The sequence below is a fragment of the Schistosoma haematobium genome, chromosome 4, assembly GCF_000699445.3.
Source record: "Schistosoma haematobium chromosome 4, whole genome shotgun sequence".
Lineage (NCBI taxonomy): Eukaryota > Metazoa > Platyhelminthes > Trematoda > Strigeidida > Schistosomatidae > Schistosoma > Schistosoma haematobium.
The window spans coordinates 9,479,859-9,506,252 of record NC_067199.1 but is presented as its reverse complement, the minus strand read 5'-3'; the positions used below and the strand labels follow the sequence as shown (position 1 = coordinate 9,506,252).

At 32.3% G+C, this 26,394-nt stretch overlaps 1 protein-coding gene across 2 annotated transcripts in view; it reads left to right on the top strand.

The window, feature by feature from the left end:
• The window catches only part of MS3_00007333 (uncharacterized protein), a gene marked incomplete at both ends in the record, with an annotated part of 141,075 nt that overhangs the window by 14,812 nt on the left and 99,869 nt on the right, over positions 1–26,394 (top strand). Inside the window, 2 exons of one of the 2 annotated variants that reach the window (XM_035730102.2) lie at positions 22,894–22,958; positions 25,044–25,263. In XM_035730102.2, coding sequence (XP_035589269.2) covers positions 22,894–22,958; positions 25,044–25,263 — 285 coding nt within the window. Of the gene's footprint in view, positions 1–22,893; positions 22,959–25,043; positions 25,264–26,394 lie in introns of those variants that run through there. The other variant, XM_051215594.1, reaches the window with a different exon arrangement.

The window sequence follows — 26,394 nt, the reverse complement described above, 5'->3', positions numbered from 1 at the left end:
TAAACTGAAAGTGTTGAGAGTCCAATTTTTCTTTCTCTTGATACTCTCTTGTATAATCTCTCATTTATAATGCCTTTTAGAGAAGTCCTACACTTTTCACCATGTGATAGGAATATTGCTTATGAAGTTGGATAGTCGATAGAGAGAGTTTGACTCTAAACTGTGCTAGTATGTAAAAACGTTACCTAGAGAAATTGAAAAAAACTTTGATTTTAGACCAGTAGTTCATTTAGATCTCAGTTTCCAGAAGGAACAAATAAAGGACGAATTGGATAGAGTCATCGATAACATGAGGTCAAGTCTCTTGATACTTCTCTGCTACCAAGTCGATTAAACTTTTAGATCAAAAACGTAAACAGTAATTCTTTGAAAAATTCATCTTACTTAGTTCATATGTCTGAGGAATAAAACATTGGTCACATGAAAAATGAATATCATTTTGCCATCGATAATATTTTGCGAAAAATTTTCAAGGAAGTATGAGAATATTTTGATCTTTCGACCTTGGGTATATGGACTACATTGCCATACTGTCTGATAATACCCTGAGTACATAAATAACATTTCATCAACTTACAGTTAGTGTTTGCAAGTACTGTATGTGCTCTGGATCTTCTAATTTTTAAGAAATCGGTCAAGGCTTGTGAAAGCTTGTGCTTGTGATGACATTTCATAGTGAGCTATTGAAAATGATCGGAAGTTCTTGTATCTGAGCAGTTGAGTGAGTGTTCATAATGAGGTGGCAGATGAAATCCATCTATGTACAATGAATCCGCGAGTGGCTTATTTTAAATGGCCCATCTTGGGTACCGTTATTATTCCTGGTGTAAAACGTCGGGTATATGACGACATAGTAAGCATTGTCCCACTCTGCTTATGATATCTGGTTCTTTTTAATTGTGCATGATGCGTGGCTTTCTGTATTTCGTCTTCATTGTCTTCAAAGGTCTGATTTTATCTAGCGTTAACATTTTTTAAGTAACATCGAAGTTCTGGGCTGATAATTCACTTGATATTGTCGTATCGGAAAAATGGTGTAGCTGATCTGGAAATATTTTACGAATATCATTTTAGTAGCTTACATACCACGAATAATTTCTCAATGTTAGAATTAGGAATGAAAGAAGAGACGTATTATATTTTGATTTGGCTTTGCAAAACATAGTGTGAATGGGTAAGGTTAGGACCTGCTTGCCTGTCACAAATTACTGAATGTGATTTTACAGAGCATACAAATCAAAGACTTGAGATTTTGTCGGAAGCGGTTCGGGATAGGAGCCAGAAATAGTCCTACTGCTGCATGTTTCATATACTGAAGGAGTAATGTAATGGATGAAAGGTGTAGTTTTGTCAGTGATCCAGCAGAAAATATCGATCCATGTTTGCTGTCAACATAGAAGACAGCTTGGATAGTTCTCTCATTTTTTTATAAACAACATGGACCTCATAAATACATCTACTCATGGTTATTAATACTAAGTTCGAATGATTATTACTATTTTTCGTGTTGTACTGCATTTTTATAGTATCTGAAAAGAAGGTAACCAGATAAAAGTGACTAAATTATAAAGTGGAATATACATCATATCTGAAAATATATGCGCAATATAATTAGCAGAAAAAGGTAGCTAAAAATAAATCATAGTATCAGTTCATGAAGTTATTGACTATTAGTCTAAGCCAAATGCCGACTATTTGATTATGTTTTATGTGGTTAGGTTTATACGATTCAGAATAAGTCAGAATAATGTAGTTGTATTATCTCCCTTTAGATTTGAGTTCTAGTATTCCTTCACACATTCATTTTCACTGTTTTTTGGAACCATATTTTTTGACTTCTTTGGTATTTATTTTATTACTTTTCCCTCATCATGTTATTATGATATAGGGTCGTGAGTTAACGGATATTTATAACTGTCTGTATGTTGATTATGATTGACTGACTGATAATGAAAATAACTTCTAAATTATATCATGTATTCATGTGAGGACTTTGATACTTCATTATTTATTATGGAATGTTCAGTAGAAACATGAGTTCTACCAAACAACTTACGTAAAAATATGCACAAACACCCGAATACAAGCATGTAAGATAGTTACCCTTTCTCATTTCTTATATGTGACAAAACTAATTGAATCTGTCAACTGAAAAACGTATACTTGACTTCCTCCTTGAACATCGGGTCTACCTGTTCCTGCCATCTAGATATTTCAACAAGTTATCTATTTTTGCTTGTTTTGATACATCATTATGTCTATTAATCACATAATCTATTCAGCTGCATTTCTGAAAATTGTACAACCTTTCGTAGTACAAGTTACAAAAGATCCAATCAGTAATTGTTATAACTTGTGGCCTGTGTGCCCTGTTGATGTATACGTAATGATACCGCCTATTAGAGAGCAGTGAATTGTCGATCGGACCAATGACGCCTAAAACCCGTGAGAGCAGTCTAGAGTACTTATCGGTCCTACTTCCTGCCTAACCCAGCCTGTTCAGCCCAGAACACCCATCTCAGCCTTTGCGATAGGAATCATTTATTTCAAACATACTGGGTTTATATACCAACCAGACAGACCACTTCGTACCATAAAATGGGAAACTACATTTGTACAAGATTTGGCCAAATATGGATGTGAATGAGGGAGATAGTAATTTAATAGACAGAGCATAACTCAAGAATGGTAAATCGTATAATAATAATTCATAGATCAAAATAAAGCTCATAATAAGAGGGACATGAATATGAATTATTTAGTTACATAACAATTATAGGATAAAAATACACACATAGTATTGGTTCATAAATGGATCTCGAAAATCACCATTCATCATGCTTATCAAGACATAACAGTAATATCATGGTTGCTGGCAATATGCAACAAAAAAAATGTACATTATTTTAATGTCGACTAAAGTAAATGAATTGTCTTCAAAAATTCTATTTATGATAAGAATAAATGTGATTAAAATTTAAAAGTTAAATTTTCCATAGTAATTAAAACAACTTTCCTCTCTACTTTTGTTCTTTTCTCTTATCTCAACACTTTATTCTCTCATTGTTTTCATTCATTGTCTATCTCCATTTCTATCGAATGCGTGTATGCTCAGCAACTATCTCAGTTCATTTCAACATCGATATATGAATAACTTCATTTGTTCATTACTTCAAAGTTGTCCTTTTTTTAAGAAAAAAAAACGATCAAAAATTAATATTTTCTTTATGCTAATTTGTTTTATTAAGTAATTCAGTGAAGGGATAGTGTGTATCCTGGTGTGTGTGTGTGTGTGTTTATGTTTGTGAAATATCCCATTGTAATACAAATTTGTTTTACTAATATACCATTAATGTAGTTTGATTAATTCCTTTTTGTTTATTCAACAAGAGAGAGAGAGAGAGGGAGAGCGGTATGGAATATATTGATGAGTAAACGAAGTATAAAGATTATTACAAACAGTTCACGAATTAACATTATGGAACTATTAGATTTCTTTATATTTTGTCTTTCATTTATAATTTGAATAATTCTCTAATTATAGCAAAAGTAAAAATTTATAGAATTAAATTAGCTGCATGGATTGTAATTTCATAGTAGAAGAGTTTATGTTACCATTTTTGAATATTTGTAAACTAACTAAAATGAATGTCATCAGAATGGGTTTTGTGGAGATTTTAGAAATTTTCAACCAGGGAAATTTCTAAAATTTACACAAAATCCATTCTGACAATAATCACCTGCTCACTAGTGACTGACTTCAGGAAAATACTCCTGGAGTTCTAGTGAGAATTCGTTACCAGTGGAGTTCAACCAGGTCTGTTGTGAGATAGGAACTCATTGAAGACAATGGTGTACGGTGGCGCAACTTCGTGGATTAGTTGAAGTTAGACAATAACACCGTTGGATGCCGGCTCAGTGGTCTAGTTGGTTAATCGCCTGGCGCAAGACTGAGAGGTCCTGGGTTCGAATCCCTCAGGGGGCGGGGTCGTGGGTGCGCACTGCTGAGGTGTCCTACAATAGGACGAAATGGCCTTTCAGTGCCTCCAGGTTTTCCATGGTGGTCTAGCATCAATTGACTCATGATTTCAACCAGTAAATTGAATATCGTTTTAAAATTTTTCATCAGTGATATTAAGTTTTGGGAGTCAACATCGAACTTACAGTTTGTACTAGATGACCTTTAAAAGTAACGTATGGATAAAGTCTTGAGGGAAGTATTATTCTCGGTAAAATTTGAATGAGAGTTACTCAGCTTCACAGTCTGAAATTATGATTGAGCTATTTAAGGCATATTTGACTTTCTACAGGACTGAGATATTTTTCTCATTGAAATCATGAACCGATCAATGTTAAGCCACCACTGAAAATCTTGAAGCATTGGACTGCTGTTTCCTCTTGGTATGTGACTCCTCAGTAGTGAGCATTCACGACCTCACACGAGGAAATCAAATTCAGGACATTTGGTTTCACGCACGAACGCTTAATCTGTAGACTTGGATCAGTTCAAAATAGTGCGCGAATGTCTTCCATTGCCTAAAGTGGATAACTGTTACATAATCAGAATGGTTGGACTCCATTGGCCACAGCTTCTGACTAGAACTCAAGGAATTGCACCTAGGAGCTATTCATCAGTGAACACATGTCAGTTGTCAGTATAGGGTTGTGGAAACTTAAAAATCTTCGGAACCCGATTCTGAGATATTTTCATTGATTGATAGTTCAGTAGTAATAAATGTTATGTTTACCTTGTCATTTGCGGTGATCGAATCCTATCGACTGTCAGCAAATATAGAAAATTGAACTTCGATACTCAAAATCTCTCGGCCAGCATTTCACCTTTATCGTACTTGATCGGGATTTAACAGTCCACAAATTCAACTTCAAACAAACCACGGTACCGCAGGACTATCACCCAATGGTGTCAGTAGAGATATCTAATACCAGATAAGACTCAACTTCTTAGGTTGAAATTTCTTATTAGAGTTTCGGAAGATCTACATCTAGGTAAATCATGTACCAGTGTATATAAATTTTTTTATTTATTTAGATAGTTTTGTAAAACCGTTTTTTAATAGTCAAAACTATATCAACTGGAGAAACAATGAAAACTGAACTGGCAATCCTATGTTACATAAAACGTAAACAATAAGTATTTCAAGATGAACTGATTTCGTTTTATTGCGTTGCGAAGTCTGGATTCATTTTTGTTCTGGTTGTTTGAGTCTTCCTACTGCAATCGATCAGTCTCTTGTTGACATATATACATTCTGAGAGGATTCCTTCAATATTGCTGCATTACACAACCTAGTGGCTGTCTGAGCTCAGTAACTCAGTGAATAAAGTCATAGCATTTTAAAATTGAAGGTAGTGGTTTTGAGTGCTGGAGTGAACATCAACTCTAGGTTACAGGCGCATCCATCTGACAGGTTCTAAATAGGACGAAATACCCATCTTGGATTCTAATGAAATTGTATCAATATGAAAAGTAATCACAATGATTTTCAATCAGTAAACTAAATAATTTTAAAGATGTTACATAATAATCCACTTGGTATTGTTTGGCTTGTATCTTCCGATTGAGGTTTAAGACTGCATTTGATCAGTCTATTATAGGCGTATGTGCATACTATGCGTATGCCTCGATATTGCCTTAATTCACAAGTTTTTTGTAAGCAATGATGGATAGTGGCTAGCAGTGGAATCCATTACACAAGCAAGTGGCTATCAGGACTCAGTAGCTGAGTGAATAACGTGATGGCGTTTGAAGCAAACGGTACTGGGTTCGAGTCCTGGAGTGACACATCATCTGTAAGATGCAGGTACATCCATCTGACGAGTCCGAAATAGGACGGAACGTGCGTCTGGATTCCACTGCTAGCCACTATCCATCATTGCTTACAAAAATGTTACATAATAATTTACATTTTCCATATATATGTTCTATTATCCTTATAAGTCGTTACTTCTTAACAATATCTTTGTTCACAAAATTGTAATAAATACAAACAAAATTGTTACAACAATTTTATATCAACATTAAATGACTACTTATTTATAAGTTGATATTGGTTAAACTAAGAAATTATACAAAATGATAAAGTCAATTGTAGTTTGCTATAAAAAAAACGAAAACCCTACATGAAAATATATAAAATGTTACAGATTATTAGTTAAATATGTTAACATAACATTTTGGTGGAGTTTTGTTCTCTGAGCTGGATGGTTTGGTCGTGGAGCTTTGACATAACATAAATTAGATTGAATCTATACAAATAAATGTATTGTTAATATATTGGTTCATGTCATTGATTCTTATTTGATTGTTTTGTCTCCTCTTAAATATGAGTTTTTGTTGTGTTGATTCTCTTTTTTTTTACATCTTTCCCCTCTCCCGCTCCACGACCACGACCACCTCGGTATATATATGTTTACTACTTCAAAGAGTAACAATTTACTATGATAAATCTTGTTTCAAGATTTTTATTATTCAATATTGGAGACTAAATTTTATTGACATAAATTGATGAATTCTTGATATTTCTATGGGTATTGTAGGATGTTTCTTTTTGTTGTTGTTTTAAGCTTAAAATGTATATGTACAGTAAGATAATCAAATGCTTTTTGTCTTCCTTTCTTGTCTTTTAATAATTTTTTATTGAATAATGACAAATGACAAGTTCTATAGTCTTAAATGTTGATTGTAATGTAGTCATGAAACTAAGCGACTAGGTATTGTACTAACAATTGAGTAGTAATGTTTCAGATCATAATGTTTGGTTCATTCTGTTTAGATCACCGAGGATGCCCAAATTTTCTTACGTTTTGTAATCAGAATTGTGTAATAAAATTAATTAACATGAAATTTAGGTCTTAAGCACCAGCATATGTTACAGTGTTCAGTTCTTATGGTTGACATTTTGAGATGTAACCACTAAGTTACTTGGAGTACTTCAATAATTTATAGGTCTAGATTTCTTCCTAATCAACACTATTTAACGAAGTATATTTAAAAGATCAGAGAAAATATTAAAAACGAAAAGACTTGAAAATAGGTCATATAGAGTGTTGCATTCAGACACTACCAATAATCTATTTAGCCCCAATATAATGTTGATTATAATTAGATTAATATTATGGGAAATAATGTTTACATTGCAAACTAATTTTCGTTCTACAACCATTAAAAATTAAGAGTCATTAGACAGCCTTTTCGTATTGGATGCGCACTACCGAGGAGTCGCATACTTAGAAGAAACAGTCGTCCAATGCTTCCGAATTTTTAATGGCAATTTAACATTAATTGGTTCATGATATCAATTAAAAGTCAACAATCTTCACTGTTTTCTAATGATGACTCGAAGACAAAATGTGTCAATCGAGTTAGTGAAACATAATTCAAGCTTATTACATTTAACTATTTTGATAGATATCAAATAATATGAAATAAAACTGACTGTTTTTTTCATTTGAATTAGTCTTATTACCATAATCAAGTTGATCTATTATAAATATATATCAGAAAGAATTTTGTAGATATTAAAGTAATTTTAATCGTTGAGAGTATGAGCTAGACCATCATGGAAAACCTGGAAGCATTGAACTGCTGAGGAATCCTACAATAGGACGAAATGGTCATCTAGTACTTCTAGGTTTTTCATGGTGGTCTAGCTTCAATTGATTCATGATCTTAACTATTAAAATTACTATAAATATATATCAAAAGGGGTTTTGTGGAGATTTTAGAAATTTCACTGATCGCGAGACTGATAGGTGCTGGATTTGAATCTCGCAGGTGCGGGATCGTGGATACGCACTGCTGAAGAGTCCCATACTAGGACGAAACGGCCATCTAGTGCCTCCAGGTTTCCCATGGTGGTCTAGCTTCAGTTGACTCATGATTTAAATCAGTGAAAATGTATATGTTTGTTTTGTTTAGAACCAATTTCTATACATGAAACAGAATTACAGAAAATCTAATCGTGAGTTAATAATTAATTAAGGACTATTGTCATTTGGGAAATAACCGACAATAAACCAATCAATGTTATTTATTAAGAAAAAAATGTTCTTTTGAATTATTCTTAATAACAATACATCATACATTAGTATAAAAGACATACATTAAAAAGAATATACACTCAGATTTTTCTTTCTGTCCTTTTAATAATCTAACATTTAAAAACTTTATACAATAGTGGGCTTTGTTAAAGTTTAGAAAAAATGTACTTCAGATAATTTACTTATGGAAATGACAAGCCTATAGATATTCATTGAATACCTTTTGTCTAGACATTAATAATATTGTAGTGGCTGTATTTCGTTAACCAACCACCCTCGTAACCGTTATCTCATATAATCACTCAATGTTGTTTGAAATCAGAAGGCAAAGAGAAGCAGCGACTACAGTTTTATTAGCAGATAACTCAGATCGCAAAGCAGAGAGGTAAATCATTGAGTCAGCGAACCGAGAGAGTAGAGTGTATAGGATCAAATGTACATGTATATCATATAGGGAAATGAATGGATCACCGAATCAGTTAAGCAGCTAATAATAAAGCTAGCAGAATAAATGTATGTGTAGGCGGTAAGCAATGTTCAAGCATACATACTTCATACAAGCACAACAATGATAAGGTTACAGTAAGTTGTTATTAGTATGGAAAACTCTATCGGCTAAATAAGTTAACAAAAGGGCTTAACCGAATTAAATGTGACCAAACTTAATTGCACGTGAGCTGCTATAATTATATCCTAGAGATTGGAAAAAGTAAACTTGAGCTATGAACTTAATGTAGTTTTTTTTCTTAAAAAGTAAATTATTAGCCATTTTACTTGAAAAAGTTTAGACCAAATCCTAAATCTATATCCAGTCATATAGTTGTCTGTCATTGTCATAGTTGACATTGTAATAAAATCAATTTTAAATGATCAGTAAAGATCTATTTTCATAATCAGATAAAAATTGTTTATTAAATTATAATTTATAGTTATTGATATATTACGGGAACATTTGCTAGGGCAATCGAATTCTGAATTTTAACTGAGATCATGAATCGATCAATGTTATATCACTATTGAAAAGCTGAAGGAATTGGACGGTTGTTTCTTCCTAGTATGGGGATCCCCAGTAGTGCGTACTTCTGATTGTCTGTTCCAATCAACGATAGTACAAAATACACGTACTCGAAATTCACTTTCCTATTTGACTTACTTAATCCCATTATTCACTAACGTGATTTAAGTCGATGATTGTATACGAAGATAGCCAGGATGTATTTTTTAACAATAATCATTCAAACGATCTAACTGGTGTCGGATCTCGGGCCATTAACTTGGTGAGCCTGTCGACAACATCGTCTGATCTAATTGGCATCAAAATTACGGGCCACTAAAACAGTCTTATCTAGTAGAAAGTGACGTAAAAGGATATCACAACACTGTTGTAATCTTTAGTCGCAAGTGCTGGTCAATAAAACAGAAAACGGAACGACTTAGTATTTATTTGAACAGCAAACGTGGCCCAGGTATTAAGCGATCAACTAATAACATCTAGACACAGTTATTACAAATAAATAATAGTTCTTGAATATAAATAAATACAAATAAAACATCACAAAGTAAACAAAAAGGTATGGTCTATTATTTGTGGTTATGAAAATTATTATGTTACTATAAACTGCTTATAATCACATTGAACTACATACAAATTAATGATTGAACATATACGGTTAAGTACAACGAAAGATTGTAAATCTGTAAGCCTTAAATGTAACAGATATTCTAAATAAGAAACCCATTACTGTTGAGTTTGTAGTGAAAGTAATTCGTCATTCATCAATAGATGACAATTTTAATCTCAATCCATCTATTTTAATTCGGGAAACTGTTTAGTATTATTTGTATTTATACAAACTGTAGTTCTCAAAGTCAAATGAAGACACATAACATTGATAAATATGTTGGATTATTCTATTATTCTATTAGTGTTTTAACTAGTGAATCACATAGACAACTAAAATGTTTAGATAAACAGGTTTTTCTACGAAACGTCCCTGTAATTATAGAGGTAAAGTGCAATGATTTACACTAACTTGTATAGATATCGTGAAAAATGCATCATTTACTCCCAGGAACTAATGGCCTTTCTTTAGTTAATACATTTTAAATAAAATAAAAAAATTTCTTAGTTTAAATAACGAATTAATTTTAGCTTGATCACCATTCATGAACAACTAATTCTCTCCAGTATGGGACTATACATCTACACATCCACAATCGCATCAAAGGAAACTGAACCCAGAAATTTTAGTCTCGCATGCAAACATTTAAACTTTAGACCACAGAGCTGGCATCTATCAATTTTAATGTCTAAATTCAACCAATCCCAGTTATTGCGTGACCACCTTTCATCGTCACCGGTGGTAAACTGTCTTATACTTAAAATGACTGAAGATCACTGATCACAGCTTCCCATTAAGAGTTGCATCAGGAAGCTAATCACTGATGAGCATCTATATTTTTGCTGGTATGGGGCTTCGTAAAGATCATTATCTTATCATGGTTAAAATCACTAACTGATATTGTTTAAGACAAATCTGGTTTAAATCAGTATTTCGGTAACAACATTTAAACTGAACGATTATTCATCTAAGAGGAGATTGATATTTTTACACAAATAGTAACTAACCAAAGATAAATCAAAGTCATATATTTATTTCGATAACATTTAGAGAATTGACTGTACTCATCTACTACTTCATCATTATTAGAATTACAATTGGCTTATAGTCATTATTTGCAATTTGTATTATAGTACTTGAATAAATATACCTCGAAACATATTGATTGATTATTTATCATTCTATTAATTTCTATCGTTTAACTTTATTTTATGATTTCCCACTTAAAACCTCAATTATTTTCAGTGTATTTTTACAATTATTTAGATTTCTTTGGTATTACTATGTTTCTGAAATTAATATAGTTAAATGTACTAATCATTTTAAACCTTTGAATATCTATATCAGTTTCTAGTCTGAGCCATGTTGATAGATGCAAACTACTTGGTTGGGGTCTGCATGACTATCGTAACCAATGGTTGGAGACTCTGAGTGACATGGCTTAGAATCGATCACAATGGCGTAGGTGTATACATTTTTTGTCTTCCCTTAAATAGTGAGAATATCTTTCTTTCTACGAACTAATTCTTTCTTCCTGTACTATATCCTTATATGCAATCGTTCTTTTATATATGACCATCATTGAATTAACTACTTCTATGAATCCAGTGTTCATCTTATTGTGCTAATGCTGTATGGCAACTTGGACCGATGCATATATGTTCCTAGTCCTACATTGTAGCTAACTGACTGAGTTTCTTTTTTTATGAATATCACCTTATCTAAAATATACATAATGAATATTTGTAAAATGAATTGTCATTATGTTTTATTGATTTCTGGAAATGTTTGTGAAACTTTGGTTATTTCCTATTTTATAATCAATAAAATAGGTGAAAATATCAATATTTCAAAGTATGAGCAGTTCAGTTTTAGTTCCTTCAACAAAAAAAGTATTTTACAATGAATAATATTCTTCAATGTAATACAATCATAAGTAATTTGTACTTTTAGCGTTGGGAAAATTTGTTTTGTGTACTCATTTGGAAAAGAAAAAACAACACTCAAATTTGTTTATACTTGTACTTATATAGATATATATACTTTGTAATGAGAAGTGAAGAAGAGAGAAGTGTTATAGAATAATAAAACAAAATTATAAAATTATCACTAGGTCAATGAATTGATAAGTTTTACATTTGTTATTCATAAATTGTAAACTATTAGTTGAATTCATAAGTCGATCTAAACTAGACTATCATTGAATATCTGAAAATATTGGATAACCTTTCTGTCTTAGTATAGGACACTTTTAAAGCGCACATTCATAAACCCACATTTGGGACTCGAATTTAGGATCATATTATTAGGACGAAATAGTTGTCCAGTGCTTTCAAGTTTTCATTAGTGGTCTAGTTTAGATCAATTCGTGAATTTAATTATTAAAAATTACTACAATCTCTATAAATTCCCATTATGATTATAAAACAAACTTGTTATTAATTGTTATTCGTTGAATTGATATAAGTTATTAGAAGTTTTTAAGTATTAAATAAATTTGCTATCGGATCATGTAACAAAGTGATCATTATTAATTAAGGAACTAATTTATGCAATAATAAACTGATATGGATCGTAGCTAACGGTGGGATTTAGAATGTGAGTTTTGTTCCATTTAAGATTTTGTTTAAAATGCTTGTTACTTAATGGTAAGGTCGAATTTATCCTCACATGATGCACATATGTTAAAAGTGCTTAATCAAGTGAAATACGAAACGTTAGATGGAAAGATTCTAATAACCTATATATAATAGTTTGAGAGGTGATATGAAATAACAATTTATGAAATAAACGTAAAAGATAACTATCTTTGCTACAAAGAAGATGTAGGTTAGGGTAAAACATAAAATAACAATCATTAGAAATTGGGATTTTTAAAATATGTTTTAAGATTAAAGACGAATAATAGATTTAACAAGACTCTTTGTTCACAGGTCAAGTTTAAAATGGTAAATTGTTGTAGTTCTAGGTATGTACAAATTCTTAATCTAAATCTTTTTCAAACCAGTTCTTTAAACTTTGTAAATAATCATACACAATGATTCTCGTGGTAGTGTATGGTTAAAGATGATCATATAGTCAAGGTTTAAGCTATTGATCAATTTACATTACTCTTTAGACATTCATCTAGGGTAGCATTTGGATATTCATTTAAAAAGCTCAACTTTTATGTGGCTGATATAATTTGATCCATAGAACAAAACAAAATGGTAAATGTTCATTAAAATAGCTTAACGTGTCAATTTATCCTTCGACATTTCCTCAGCTGATATTCTCATTGGAACTCAAGACTAATTTAATTCATGTCTCACTTTATTCAATCACTAATTATACCTTAAATCTTCTTACTTTAGTCAATTACTCAATTAATCTCTCTTTTCTTCAATCATACTCATTATTAAAAGTGGACTAAGCCATGTTGGTAGGTGTAGACTACCTGGTTGCGGACCACGAAATGATAGCGACCGATGGTTAGAGACCCTGAATGACATGGCTCAAGATCGTTTGAAATGGTGCAAGCGCATCCACTCTTTTTGTTCTCCTAAATTCTAATCTTCTGAATTCTTCATGTCCCTTATTTTCTTTCCAAATTTATTTCACTGTATTATACTCTTTAAATAACATCTTCAAACTGTAATCTTTCCGATTACTGCTTATACTCTTACTACCGTTACCAGTACGGGATTTGAATGGACAACTGCATCTGTGTGCTAATGTGGTGTGGCAACTCGAACTGATGTACGTACGTACGTACGAAGTTCTACGTTGTTACTGACTAATTGACTGACTGATTATTAAAAAGAACAATGACAATCAAGTTGATTGTGTTTATTATGGATTAGAAATAGATCTAAAAAGATCATATATTTTGTCTGAGTCATTTTATTAAGTCATTAACCATAACATTAAATGTTATTATATTCTTATTTAGTTAACTTATTTAAACAATTCCAAATCTTTTTTTAATAAGAAATAGGGATACATTTAAAATAAATTTGACTAGAACTACAAAAATTCATGTTTCCATGCATATGACATTAAGAATGCAATAGTCTTTGTTTTTTTGAAAAAAATAAGTAGTTTCCTGTTACATAGGAGTTTAAAAGACAACAACAAGAACAAAAAAACACCACCACCACCACCACCAGCAACAACAACAACAACCACAACAGAAATACAAAACATGAATTTTGTTCAGTCAATGAAGTTAAAAATGTAACCAAGTGGAATAATATTCATTTATTTGTTTAATATATAGATAAAGATTTTCATAAATTGTTAATAGTTAATAACATGTAAGAAGTAGATAGAGAGAAAAGTAAACGAAAAAAAAAGAATGTAAAATGATCATTTGTAATTTTTTATATGTAACTTTTCTAAAGTAAATTATTTTTTTCAAATTAAGATTTACTACTTATATTTATGTTTAATTGTAGATTGTAATGAAATATAATGTTAAAATTTATTGTTCAGTTGATAAATGATTGTGGAGTTCAATGAAGTCTGTTGTAAGATAGTGTCGTTCAATTTCATGGATTAGTTGAAGTTAAACATTAACACCATTGGATGCCGGTCGGCTCAATGGTCCAGAGGTTAAGTGCTCGCGCATGAGACTGATACGTCCTGGGTTCGAATCACTCGAGATGGAGTCGTGGATGCGCATTGTTGAGAAGTCCCACAATAAGATGAAGTGATCGTCCAGTGTTTCCAGGTTTTCCATGGTAGTCTAGCTTCAAGTGACTCATGATCTCAATGAATTTATATGGACTGATTATTGAGTATTGTACAATAATATGTTCGCTTAATTTATAAATGTTGATTGAACATTCAGAAGGAATATGAAATGTGGCAACTATTGTAAATGACTATATTTATTGAGGTATTTTTTCAATGTTAGCTAGTTGCAGAAAAACGCTAGTAAACCTTGTTTTTTAGCAGAGGAATTTGTGCTTCTTAGTTTATTTAAGCCTAGTTTACCTAGCTTTACAATCTGAACAACCTGTATGCTAAGAGTGAAATGTAAAATATTACAACAAGTTCATCTTAATCGTGTTATATATACATGAAACTCAGAAAATACCTAATTGAGAAATTGAAGAGACTAGAATTGAATACAGTATTTGAAGTTACACTATGTTATAAATATACAAAGAGTGTGTATTAGTCTCCAGCTACCATTCATTCATTTTCCATGTGTTTTTTCTTAAATAACTATTCATTTGGAATTATTTCCAATTTACTCAAATAAGCTCACCTGGTGTTGTTTTACTTGTATCTTCCCATTGTTATTAAGGTTTGTAATTGATCAGTCCCTTATTAGCATATGTGCATCTTGAGCGGACTGCTTCCATACTGTCTTAAGTCACAAGCTTTATAAGCAGAGATGAACATTGGCAAAAGGTGGAATTCAGGACTTGCGTTTCGTCCTATCTGGGACTCATCAGCTGGATATACCTGCATCTCAGCCTTGTTGTTCAATCCGGGACTCGAACCCAGTACCGTTCGCTCCAAACGCTATTGCTTTATTCATTTTGCTACTGAGCCCTGATAGCCACCTGCTTGTGCAACTGAGTGAAGTTTAAATTCACTTGGGGTTCATTACTTGTATCTAACGTTTACGAAATATTTCGTTTGTGATTAGCATCATCGATTAAAATTTTTATCTCACTAAATAATCAAGTAGAAATATAACTAGTTTGAGACAATATTAAGTAATCATAATATTAATAGTACATTTTTGCCAACAAATTAACATAAAAAATGTTACATGTAACGAATATCTGCTTACTAGCATTTACTACATAAATAAAATTATTTTGAAAACCATAACCATTAGACAGATAATCGATTCCACTATATTAACCTCGGAAAATTCCCAAAGTCAATGAACGACAACCACATTATTCAACGTATTGTTGTCTCATCTTAAGAGCTGAATAAATCTTAACCTGAAAGTTGAAGCTTATTGATTATTCTACGTGAAGCTAATGTTAGAATCCGAGATGCTACCACTGATGTAGTGTTAAACTGATGCTAGCTCTCTCAGGGTTGCAGATATTCATACCTTGGTGTCAGGCATTAAATACTAAGTGCGAGTTTATCTAACACTTTACCAGAATTCGATTAGGATTTAATATGTAGTATTTAAGTATGTATTTCCGTTCATTTCATCCATGTGAATACTACATATAAGAGCATGATTTTCACACGGAATTTTATTTCAATCATTTGAACCTATCTATAAACATCTTCCGAGAAGATTCTACTTCTACTACTCACAGACCAATGAAATGAACAAAAAAGAAATTTTCCTGGATATACTTAACATCTCACATAAATATTAAAGATGAAGAAAAGAATACACTACACATTTATAGATATATCTTATCTCTACTATTGTAGTGAACAAGAACACGGGTGGGGACAATCGAATGTATTTAACACAAAATTACAGAGCATTTCAATAAAATCTGAGAACCATATATCAAATCGTTAATTTGCAAAATGTTCACCAATTGTTTAAAAATGCCTCAGACTTCATTGTCTTTACATTTTCATACAAATCTCATTCTATTCTCGCCCTTGCTTTCTTGATCTTCCCTCATCTTCTGCAGCCAGACATTATATTCCTGACTCGCGTCATACATTACTTATATCAATATAAGTAGCATGCACCACAGTATGAATGACTAGTAAATTTAATTCTAATTCTGTTTTTTTTATTCCTATTTCATGGTCTATTCTAAATCTAATGATTCCATATATCAATATATCACATAAAAATATAATCAGTTTCACAAAAATCAATAACATAAATTCATTTTCCATTAGTTCCACATAGATACATCCCACAATATCACTATAATTATGTTATTTCATTAGATTGTAATGTCAATATTGTTTTGTTTTTTGTTCTGTTTTTTTTCCAAAAAAAATTATTGGTAAAACTTTTCTCTCTCTCTCTCTCACTCTCACTCTCTCTCTCTTTAATATTAATCTTTCATCAAATAAGCAAAAAACAAAAAAACAACAAAAAAAAACAAAGTAACTAAGTAAAAAAAATGAAATGAAATGAAAAATAGGCATGTTCATATAAAATTTTAGGCGTATATATAAATATATATCAAACAAACTGTAACAGATTATATTACGCATAAAAACTAGGTCATAACAATTAATCTGTATCGTTAAATTTTACTGGTCAAATGTAATTGACATTCCCCAATAGGCGGTAGAGTATTTCATATATATATGTAGATATGATAAGCGTGAAATTATATTCCCTTTGGGAAATTGAATTTACCGATATCATTTATTGTTACAATGATATATCTTTTTTTCTTTTTAAAAGAATCATATTTAATAATAAAAGAGAGAAGTGAATTTAAATTCTACAGGTAAATAAATACAAAAAGCTTAGACCAGATTGCTCATTGAAAGGTTGAATTGAAATCGAAATTCATTCGCTGAGATTTTACAACTATATATTCTTCTTCTTCTTCTTCTTCTTCTTCTTCTTTAATAAACAATATAATTCATCAACAATAAAACTAATGGAATTAAACTATAGTTTATTTTAGGTATTTAATCGATTTATATATATGTAATATGTAAGGCATATGAGAAATGAATATGTAAGAAAGATTAGTTCAGTGAAAAGTTCTCCGCTTTTAGGGACGAATTCATTTTCAAAGCGGTACAAGTGCAAATATAGATATAATTATTTTTCCAAGATGTTAATAATACTGATAATAAACTTCTGTTAGACATGGTGACAGTGAGGTTAAATAAACAAAGGTATTAAAAACGTTTATTATAAAACAAGAAAAGTTTAATAATCGTTTGATTGGTAATGGCTTAAGTATTCATGAAGAGATAGATAGGGAAGTTATCATTGGGAAAGGATGGCTCATCATGATAAGATAAATGTTGAAATTGAGATTAAATATGATCAGGATGATTGTTGAAACAAAAATAAACCGATTGGGGGGTAGAAGAATTAAGAGGAAGATGGAAGGTGAAGCAAATGGCTGTAAAGAAAGAAGAGTATGAACAAAGAGAAAAAAAATTATAAGACATTAAAATCATGGTAGATGAAGAGGTTGTACCAATCTCTTATACACACAATTCTTGTTTTCTCCATGTATGGCTAATGCTTCGACAATGCAAGGAAGATGCAGTCTAATTGTCGTCGGAAGACTTCTACTTACCTTGTAGATGACTTTGAACGTAGAGTCTGTCTTGATTGAGTGACCTGTGTTCACAAAGTGTTCGATTATTGAACTTCTTACTAAGCCGTTTCCTCCTGTTTTTAGTCAGATAATATTCTTCAATTGTTTTGGACAAAGTACGCATCGAACGACCGATATACTTAGCTTCACATAAGCAGATAAATAGGTAAATGCACATTGAGTTGGTCAGATACAATAATTTATCTTTAAGATTATTGATGAACAATGATCGGCTGAAGAATACAATTCTCAATCTTGCTGCGAAGAATATTCTTTTTAAAGAATCATAAATTCTCCTCTTTATGATATATGTAGCTCTGTCTCCCTTGGAGTTGATGTTCATGTATAATGTTTTCTTCTCTACTGTAATTATTTGTGTTTTCGGCGTTTTCGGTTTTATGTTCTTTTCAATGAATATCGAAGGATATCCATTTTTGAAAAGTATCTCCTTTAAGAGGCTCAATTCTTCATCTGTGACATCAGGACTACAGATTCTTCGTATTCTTGTAGCGAGCGTTATTATTAAGTTTCTTTTTCGACTTATGGGAACCCAGATGTGGAAACTTAATAGTTGACTATTTTACATAGGTTTCCTGTAGATAGATTTTCTTAGAGTACCATCTCCCTTTCGTGTCATTTCCACGTCGAGAAAGTGAATATTTTGTTTATTTTTAACTTCCAATGTGAATTTTATTGTTTGGTGGCAATTAAATATCTTCAGAAGATGACTCAAGTCACATTTGTTGTCACAAAGGATAAAGATATCATCTACGTATGTTTTATACAAGCGAAGTTTTTCTATAGTCGGTTTGAGTTGATTGTTTTCTAAACTGGCCATGAAGCAATCTGCAAGGAAGCCACACACACACACCCTAAAAAGGAGAATCCTCTCTCTTCATGCTCTTCTTCCTTTACAGCCATTTGCTTCACCTTCCATCTTCCTCTTAATTCTTCTACCCCCCAATCGGTTTATTTTTGTTTCAACAATCATCCTGATCATATTTAATCTCAATTTCAACATTTATCTTATCATGATGAGCCATCCTTTCCCAATGATAACTTCCCTATCTATCTCTTCATGAATACTTAAGCCATTACCAATCAAACGATTATTAAACTTTTCTTGTTTTATAATAAACGTTTTTAATACCTTTGTTTATTTAACCTCACTGTCACCATGTCTAACAGAAGTTTATTATCAGTATTATTAACATCTTGGAAAAATAATTATATCTATATTTGCACTTGTACCGCTTTGAAAATGAATTCGTCCCTAAAAGCGGAGAACTTTTCACTGAACTAATCTTTCTTATTTAATGTCTTAATGGGTGTATTCCGTTTACTAAAAAAAATGAATATGTGTATTGATTAAAGACTGATACTTACTCAAGCCTATTTATTTGATAATCAACACTTGTTTTGTTTTTCAATTAAAGGTCAACTGTTGATCAATATGCTAATTCAATGAATTACAGTGATAATGTCAATCAAAATAGATTTATGTATATAGTTCCCACAATTAACTGAAAGAGAGTAATAAACAAAGATTGTTACAGAATAATATGTTATTTATTTTATTTCGTTAGGTTCTCATCAGTTGTTTACAATCTCTAATATATAGAATGAAAGTTATGACAGATATTGACATACATATAAATATATGGATGATTAGAGATGAATATATGTATCATGATGTAGAGAAGTTTGTTTCAGATAAGTCGCTAATAAGAGTAAATGTTCAAAAACATCAAAACTAGTAATTAGAAACCATAAATTTTAAAAACCTTAGATGATTGTATATTGAAATGACTGAAATAGATTGGATCATAAAATCATTTGGTTTCAACATACGTAATATATTGTACGAGAATATGAACTTACTTACTTTACTTACTTATTTACGCCTGTTACTCCCAATGGAGCATAGGCCGCCGACCAGCATTCTTCAACCCACTCTGTCCTGGGCCTTCTTTTCTAGTTCCATCCATTTCTTGTTCATTTTTCTCATGTCTATTTCCACTTCTCGGCGTATTGTGTTCTTTGGTCTTCCTCTTTTCCTTCTTTGGCCTTCAGGATTCCATGTGAGGGCTTGTCTTGTGACGCAGTTGGGTGCTTTCCTCAATGTGTGTCCTATCCACTTCCAGCGCTTCTTCCTGATTCCTTCCTCCGCTGGGATCTGGTTTGTTCTCTCCCACAGTACGTTGTTGCTAATAGTGTCCGGCCAATGGATCTGAAGTATCTTGCGTAGACAACTGTTTATAAACACCTGTATCTTCTGGATGATGGCTTTTGTAGTTCTCCAGGTTTCTGCCCCATACAGTAGAACTATCTTGACATTTGTATTGAAAATCTTGACCTAGGTGTTGGTTGATAGTTGCTCTGAGTTCCAGATGTTCCTCAGTTGTAAATATGCTGCTCTTGCTTTGCCGAGAATATGAACTATTGATATTTTTTTATACTATAGGACTTTGTTGTGGAGTCATCGGGAAAATGGAATTTCAGATTTATTTCAATAAGCTCTATAGAATAACACCAATATTGTACACATTTCTATACTGTTTAATTGTTTTTGATGTAGGGTGGATAAAGTATGAAGAAATTAAAAAACATACCCATTGAAACATAAAGACAAGAGATTGATTTAAATATCCTGATTCTATGTTGTACAATGTTTCATTTCTAGAAATGTATTATAGGATTTCATAGCAAAAATTATATTCATTTATGATTGTATAATTTCATAGATATTGAAACTAATGGAAAGTGAGAATTGTTTGCCAAATTATTTTCTCCCGTGCTACTTGGCACTCGTTAGCAAGGTGCACCTGTAATCTTGAGGGAACTGGTGCTCCTTGGCAGATTCGATCTCGTGTCACCCAGCTTCATAGTCAGAGACGTTGCCACTGAGCTATCCGAGCTGTGACCGACCTCCTGTAGGACTGAGATGTAATCACAATTGATTGATCATTAAGTGGTGATCAATGTCATGTGTGTCAAGTCCTTATTTAGTGCAGATCAAATGCTATCGACCATGTTGCAATGTGGCCACCAGTCTAGGTGACTTGGTATTTAGTAATATTCATTGTATAAAATTCAGGGTTATTATCCAGAACCACAAGTCATAATTGATATAATTTATTTTTAATTTACAAATTAAAGTAATTTAAAATAATCAAATGGTTGGGGACCACGAGATGATAGCAACCGATGGTTAGAGACCCTGAATGACATGGCTCAAGATCGTTTGCAATGGCGCGAGCGCATCCACTCTTTGTGTTCTCCTAAATTCTAATCTTCTGAATTCTTCATGTCCCTTATTTTCTTTCCAAATTTATTTCACTGTATTATACTCTTTAAATAACATCTTCAAACTGTAATCTTTCCGATTACTGCTTATACTCTTACTACCGTTACCAGTACGGGATTTGAATGGACAACTGCATCTGTGTGCTAATGTGGTGTGGCAACTCGAACTGATGTACGTACGTACGTACGTACGAAGTTCTACGTTGTTACTGACTGACTGACTGACATATTAGACTTCATTTTCAGAATTGCACTATTAATGATGAGAGTATTGTCTTTTTACAGTACTATAGATATTTTTATTATGATGCACAGGTTACATAACACTTCTTATAACTAGATTAGATTAGTTAATCATTAAATCCTTTTTAAGTTAGGATCGGCTAATGATTATCACTTATAATGTGTTAATATGCATTTAATTGAAGTTAATCAACATAATACTAGGAACGAAATGTATGATCAAATATTCAAAATGAATCTGAATATATTAAATTGTGTGGTTATAATCAGATGTAGGGTTGTGGAGACTTTTGCGTTTCACTAAAATCGTAAACTGATCAATGTTAGGTCACTATTGAAAACATATAAACACTGAGTGGCTGTTTCATCGCAGTATGTGTTCCCTAAGTCGTGCGTAAGCACAACCATGCATGAAAGAATCGAACCCAAAACCTTCACTCTTATTCATGAACGTTTAACCTGTAGACCATCTAACGGGGATCCAACGGTGTTAATGTCTTACTTCAATGAATTCGTAAAATGACACGATTATCTTCCGTTGTCTTCATTTGGTAACTGCCTCTCACGCGACACGGTTGAACTCCACTGGTCACTGCTTCTCGATAGAACTCAAAGAATTCCGTTTCAAAGCTAATCACTAGTGAGAACATGTTGATTGTCAGTTTATGGTTGTAGAGATCGTTGAATTTCACTGAAATCACGAAGATTGTGGCGGAATATCGTGGATTGATTGAAGTCACCCATTCACACCGTTGAATCGCGGCTCAGGTCAAGCGTTCGTGAGCGAGATTAAAGGTCCTTGGTTAGACTCCTGCGTTCAAGGTCGTAAACAGGCACTGTTGAGGAGTTATGTACTAGGACGAAACGGCTGTTCTGTATTTCCAAGTGTTCAATGGTGGTCTAACATTGATCGGTTCATGATTTCAGTGTGTGGTTGTTATTTCGTTCATGACTGTAATAATAGATATTTAAGTTATTTAAGAGATCCTTTAAATTTTATTTTACAAGAATATGTATTAACTCCTTGATTCATTTATTTTATTTCATATGCTTATTCATTTTTATCTTCACCTTTACCATCATTCATTCATTCTCCTTAGTACGTTACATAGAATGATAAATTAACAATAATAACATCCTATTAACTAGATAGATATTTTATTAAACAATCCCTCTCAGAATGTGATTGATTGATAAACTTATTTGACATAAGTTTCTGTCAATTATCATTTTGTTTTGTTTGATATATTCAGAATTCAAACAAGGCAGAAAAAGTAAACATTAATAAAACAAAAGAGAGAAAGAATCATGATAATAATGTTATATTCTGAATAAACAATTAGCTTCATATATCCATCGTTTATCTATTATCGATTGTTTTTGGTTGTTATTGTTGTTCTTTGTTGTTGTTGTTGTTGTTGTTGTTGTTAATGATGATGATGACGATGGTGGTGATAGTGATGATGATAACTGATCAGTTTGAACAAACAACTAGGTAACTTTCCAATAAGGTTTCATTGACTGACCCAGATTAAAGACTTCAGGTATATAATTTTTAAGTTATTGTTTTTCACCGTATTGTCATTATAAATCTAGTTTATTGTAGAAATTACGGGTGATGAAAGAGTACAGTTCATATCTTTTCTCTAATGTTTCTATTTTTGCGATAAATCCAATTCAATATGTCTTGCTCATTTTTATTCAGATGATATATAATACAAGCTTAATTCGTATAATATTTAAGAGAAAATAGTAACAACATAATGGTAATGATGAATTTGTTGTATTCAGTAAACACTGTTGTGTTCCGATTATATGATAATTTGTGTTTATCTATATCAATATAAAATGTAATTTAAACCAAATCTCACAAAACCGCTTCAACTCAGTCAGTCAGCTACAATTTAGGACTAGGAATATATATGCATCGGTCCAAGTTGCCATACAGCATTAGCACAGCAAGATGAACACCGGATTCATAGGAGTGTTTGAGTCAGTGGTGGTAATATATAAAAGAATGATTGCATATAAGGATATAGCACAAGAAGAAGGAATTAGTTAATAGAAAGAAAGATATGAAGCGATTTTAATCTCATAGTTTGAGCGAAGACAGAGAGGGTATTTACCGATGCCATTGTTATCAATTCTGAGCCATGTCACCAAGAGTCTCCAACCATTGATTACGATATTTCACGTGGACCCCAACCAAGTAGTCTGCATCTCCCAAAATGACTCAGATCAGAAGTTAATGACTTCAAGCACTGATGCCATATATTTGGTTTGGCCACACGTAGCTTACTTCCAACTATCTCCAACACCGGTTAGCATTGCACGTCGTGGTAATCGGTGTTTAGGCATGCATAACACGTGGCCCAACCATCTCAGTCGATGTAGGTTCACAACCTCATCAACTGATTTATCATCATTCCCTAATACCCTGCATCTAACCTCACTATTACTTACTGGGTGATCCCAGCAGATGTGAGCAATATTTCTAAGACATCTATGATCAAATACTAGTAGCTTACGAGTATCTTCTATTGTTAATGGCCACGTTTCGCAGACGTAGGGTAGAGCAGAACGAACTGCCACACAGTATACTCGTCCTTTCATTGATAGTTTATGTGTCGAATGGCACTAAATTATGTGTTATATGAATGAATTTGTCAATACTTAGGTTTATCAACTTGTATGTAGATACATTTGGTATATTGTGTTTTAAAATGAATTTCAAAAGGATGATACTGTATGTTCTGTATGAAGATTAGTTATTGGAATAGTGACAATCATGGAAAAATGTTGCGGTATTTTATAGTTGAGTTTGTAAGTTTTTTAATAATTTACTCTTACAAAAGGTTACATAGTATGCCTATTCAACGACTCATTGATGATCAGTCTTAAAAGTAAATGAATTTTCAAATGAATGCTTTATTCAAGAAAACTATATATAGTTCGTTGATCCTTAATGCATATTTTGAGATTCTTATGAAGATATTTGGCTAACATAGTCAAACTTATGCAGAAAGAAATGAAGTTTTACGGTTTTACCGTGTAGAATATGGTATTTTGCTCTCCATAAACGCTTGGATTGAAAGGTATCTGGTTCTGGTCCGGAGGTGAATATCAACAGTGGAATGTTAGAATATCAAGCTGACGATTACTATATCGAACAAAATGGGCATTTTGGATTCCATTGTTAGCCAAAAATCCACCTATTCTGCAAAATACTTCACCATTACGTCTTGAAACAGTTCTTAGCATGTACTGAATTCACATGTTAGCTGTTGAAAGCTAGACAGTACTGTAAAGTAGTATCCACTCGTGACCCCTTTATAGGACAAACAGAAAACCTTCAGGTGGCATCTTGAGTTCATTACATCGATGCTTTGGAATCCAGGAGTTCCCATTTTCGACTTTTGATAAATGAACGACCATATATTAATTCCTTGATAATGATATACCTTTTAGCATTTTAGAACCATAAAATAATATGGTGTTCATTATCATTCGTAAATTGTGCTTAATCACATACTGCTGTACACCTTTGATTTTGCATTTTTATTTTTAATTTTGTTCATAGAAAACTACAAACTGAACTAAAACATACTGAGCAAGTTGTTAAACGTCGTGTTTCACTATCAAATCAAGATGTTACAAAACAAGTTTATTGTTGTTTACTCTGTGGACAAACTCCATTACCAGAAGGTCAATATTCTGAACAAGACTGGAAAGTGTGCCATGATTGTCAGAATACTCTGTGCCCAAACTGTGTAGTACAGATTGGTAAAAATGTTGATCCTGTAAGTCTAACACCTTTTTCAGTAAATACATTTCCTTGTGATGATTGGTTGTTATTGTCATAGATTGTTATTATGATGATGCAGAATGCCTTCGATAGACACAGTCGGTAGATTGCAAAATAGCGTTTGAGGCTTAGTCTAGAAATTGTCAATGGGGCTTTCTTTAGTTTTGTAGAAGCTTAGGCTATAAGAAAACTCAAACCTTCTTTATGTAAACATAAGTTGTTTGTTCTAAACTTAAATTTACTCTGTTAGTTTTTGATTCATTTTAAGGCTTATGATGGTGTAGTGACTTCTTATTCTACCTACTTAAAATTCATTTTTGTTTCCTTTATTTCCAATTATCACTTTATATTTATGGAACTTTGAATCAACAAAAAATTATTAGTTTATATACAAAAGTGTCCTAACAGATTGAAACGTGTAGTGCAAATACACCGTATTTTTTATCATCTCCATCTTCTCACTATACGATCAAAATAACTAGATCAAGAAAAAATATTATACACATTTAGAAGGTGTAAAACTGTTTAGGAGTCAAGAGAAGAAAGCATTTATGATAATTTTTTTTTAACAGTATAGGGTTATGGAGATTGTTGAGTCTAGATTGATATCATGAATGGATCAATGTTAGACCATCATTGAAAACCTGCAAACACCGGACGGTCGTTTTATCTTATTATGGGACTCCACATCATGTTGGATTCGAACTCAAGATCTGCAGTCTCACGTGTGGACGCTTAACATCTAGACCACTGAGCCGGCCGGCATCCAACTGGGTTAATGTCTCACTTCAACCAGTCGACAATATTGCGCGATCTTCGATCGCTGTCTTCAGTGAGTAACTGCCCCACACGCGACACGGTTAGACTGCACTGGTCACGGCTCCTCACTAGAACTCCAGGAAGTTCATCGTGAAGCCGGTGTTTTTTTTATTTATTCATATGACGTCTATATTTATAAGAGGAAAATTTCACTAGAAATCATTTTATTCTCTGTATATCTATAACTAGCAACCAATGAATTTATGCAACGATACTAATTCCCAGGTCAAATATTTTTATATTTCATCAAACGGAATTCTTTTTGCAGGTAACACTGTTCACTAAGCTTGAGGGTAGCTCGGTATAT